The sequence below is a fragment of the Calidris pugnax genome, unplaced genomic scaffold, assembly GCF_001431845.1.
Source record: "Calidris pugnax isolate Ruff unplaced genomic scaffold, ASM143184v1 scaffold1962, whole genome shotgun sequence".
Taxonomy (NCBI): Eukaryota; Metazoa; Chordata; class Aves; order Charadriiformes; family Scolopacidae; genus Calidris; species Calidris pugnax.
The window spans coordinates 4836-5504 of NW_015092304.1; the positions used below are offsets into that span (position 1 = coordinate 4836).

Consider the following 669-nt stretch of genomic DNA (forward strand, 5'->3'; position numbering starts at 1 on the left):
CCACACTCACCCGAGGAGGCCTCCAGCCGGTCCAGTTTGCTGACCAACCAGTCCAGGTTGGTGGAGAAGAGGGCGCAGTTGGCGCGGTTCCCCCGGATCAGCGACGCTTGGGGGGCACAGTTATGGGTCAGGGCCTCCCCTGCCCCATAGCGCCCCGTCCCGCCCCATAGATCCTCATCCTGCCCCATAGATCCCCATCCTGCCCCATAGCAACCCCAGTTGCCCACCCATCTTCTCGTAGACCAGGTTGAAATCCCGCCCAACAGCCCCCCATCCTGCCCCATAGCGCCCCATCCTGCCCCATAGCATCCTATCCTGCCCCATAGAACCCCTCCCCATCCTGCCCCATAGATCCCTCAATTGCCCACCCAGCAGCTCGTAGACCAGCTTGAAATCCCACCCCATAGATCCCCATCCTGCCCCACAGCGCCCCGTCCTGCCCCATAGATCTCATCCTGCCCCATAGATCCTCCTCCTGCCCCATAGATCCCCATCCTGCCCCATAGCGCCCCCCAAGTGCCCACCCAACAGCTCATAGACCAGCCTGAAAACTCATTCCATCGCCTCCCATCCTACTCCACAGCCCCCCATCCTGCCCCACAGCCCCTCAACCTGCCCCACAGCCCCCCAGTCCACCCCATAGACCCCCAGAACCCCCAAGGGAACCCC

General features: G+C 63.4%; 1 protein-coding gene across 1 annotated transcript in view; it reads right to left on the minus strand.

Moving 5' to 3' along the window:
• Nucleotides 1-544, minus strand: part of LOC106900316 (ryanodine receptor 1-like) — a gene marked incomplete at its 5' end in the record, with an annotated part of 3335 nt that extends 2791 nt beyond the window's left edge. Inside the window, 2 exons of the mRNA XM_014962332.1 lie at nucleotides 11-106; nucleotides 525-544. Of these exons, the coding sequence (XP_014817818.1) occupies nucleotides 11-106; nucleotides 525-544 (116 nt within the window). The remainder of the gene's footprint in view (nucleotides 1-10; nucleotides 107-524) is intronic.
• Nucleotides 545-669: the final 125 nt, after the last annotated feature.